This window comes from Nanorana parkeri, unplaced genomic scaffold (assembly GCF_000935625.1).
Source record: "Nanorana parkeri isolate BGI_ZX_2015 unplaced genomic scaffold, ASM93562v1 scaffold345, whole genome shotgun sequence".
NCBI lineage: Eukaryota > Metazoa > Chordata > Amphibia > Anura > Dicroglossidae > Nanorana > Nanorana parkeri.
In genome coordinates, this window is record NW_017306613.1 from 774,924 (window position 1) to 777,032 (window position 2,109).

General features: G+C 41.3%; 1 protein-coding gene across 3 annotated transcripts in view; it reads right to left on the reverse strand.

Moving 5' to 3' along the window:
• The window catches only part of FIBCD1 (fibrinogen C domain containing 1), a 174,492-nt gene that overhangs the window by 55,364 nt on the left and 117,019 nt on the right, over positions 1–2,109 (reverse strand). For all 3 annotated transcript variants that reach the window (XM_018558532.1, XM_018558534.1, XM_018558533.1), the window contains exon 4: positions 465–618. In XM_018558532.1, coding sequence (XP_018414034.1) covers positions 465–618 — 154 coding nt within the window. The remainder of the gene's footprint in view (positions 1–464; positions 619–2,109) is intronic.

The window sequence follows — 2,109 nt, forward strand, 5'->3', positions numbered from 1 at the left end:
CATCGGCAGTGATCGAGGAGGCGGGGCCCGGCGAACAAGGGGGCGGGGCCCGGCGATCGAGGGGGCGGAACCCGGTGATCGAGGGGGCGGGGCCCAGTGACGGTGGAGTCGATCGTGGAGGAGAAGGAGGCGGACAGAGGATCAGGAAGTCATTTCAAAGCAATCTTTTTCTTTGCCATTTTGTACATAAACTGAGCCAAATTTTAAGCCTTCGGAATACAATGTATCAGGGAAGTTCTGTCACTCATGTTATATGTAGAAACTTGTCAAGTCATTCTTCTATTTAGTGTATCTGCATATAGTTCAGTTATTTACTTTTTGCGCAATACTGCATACAGTGTAATACTATAAGGGATGATAATACTAATATTTTTTATATATAATTTAATCAATATGTTAATATGAATTAATTAATATAATTAATATTAATTTATAAATATGGCAAGCATTTTACTAAAACTCACCATTGGTGCAGCCACGAGACTTGGTACTTTTGGCTGGTGTCCGTACAAGATCTCCCTTCCCACGGGATCGGCCATGATCTCTTTGAAGGTTATCCAGCACTTCACTGACCGAGTTGACCAGCTGGGCTACATGACTTTGACCCTCTGATAGTAACTGTAATAGGACACATAAGATTCTATGAGGTTTGCTAAAGGATAACAGATTAAGGAACTTAGAGGAAACATCACCTTTGTCAAACAAAGTTATATATCATATTTAATTACTTCACAAACTAGTTTGTAATTTAATGTAATCAAAAAAATGACCTTTCCATTCTAATCTGCAGCCATTGTGATTTTCTAAAACTGTTAAATGTCGCTTATGTGCAATATGGCAACCTACCTGCTTGTGTGATTGTCTCGCAGCTTTTTGCAGAAGTCTGCACTAAGCTACAAGTCTAATTAAAGGCCTACTCTGCAATAGGAATCCATTTTTCAATTAGATTTTTGTAAGGTTCATCCTAACAGGGATACAGGCAGTAATAAAAACCTGACAGGTGTTCTATTCCTTCCCTTCCCCATTCAAATCTACAAGAAAGAGTTTTGCCTTTACATACACTTATGGGGAAGAGAGACAGACTGCCACATAACTCTACAGCACTTTTCATTTCATAATTAATGGCAAAAGGTCAGGATAAATGTACCCTCTAGAGCTTTCCTCCTTATCCTTTACTACTCTGGGCTTCTGATAAACATGCGGGTCCCAGGTTAGTGACTTATTAGGAACAAATCTGCAGATGAGGATGACAAGCCTAGAACTTGGGACTTTAAGAGTTACAGTATATCAGCAGTAGCATTTCTGATATCCCACACGTTTCCCTTAAGAAGAAATGTATTGAAGCCTCTTTTGAGGGTGTCACACATACACAGTTCTAACCACTGTGTACTGTATCTCCGATTACTTTCCCTGACTGCAGAGTTGTAGCTGTAGGTGGACAAAAAAACACATCAGAGCAGCTATAAGTCACTGGTGTGCCATGGTCCTCAACAGTTGCATCGGATGAGGAGTGGATCCGGAATCTGGTCTCAAGCTAGTCGACTCAACAATGGGCTACAAATCAAACATTTATCAACTCCCATTTGATTTTTTCCTAGTAGTAAAACATAAAAAAGCAAACAGAAAAAAAGGAGAGGAAAGAATGCCAAGAGTACCAGTGAGGGTGAAAAGCAAGACAAACAGAAAAATGTGGTCATTCCATATGTAGCTGGGTTGCCTGAGAAACTCAGAAGGGTTTTTAAAAACCATCAAATCCCTGTCTGCTTTAAACCCAGCAATACACTGAGGCAACAAATGGTTCACCCAAAAGACCCAACGCCAAAACATAAGATGAACAACATTGTGTATGCAGTTCAGTGCAGTGGGGAATGCTCAGAATTGTATGTCGGTGAAACAAAACAGCAGCTACACCAGCGTATGGCACAGCATAGATTCGGCAGCATACCTACATCTAAAGGAAAAAGGTCACTCCTTTGAAGACAGTCAAGTACACATCCTAAACAGGGAGGAGGTCTGGTTAAAACGAGGTGTGAAAGAGGCCATTTATGTAAAAATGGAGAAGCCAAGCTTGAATATAGGAGGAAGGGGGGGGGGGGGGGGGGGGCCACA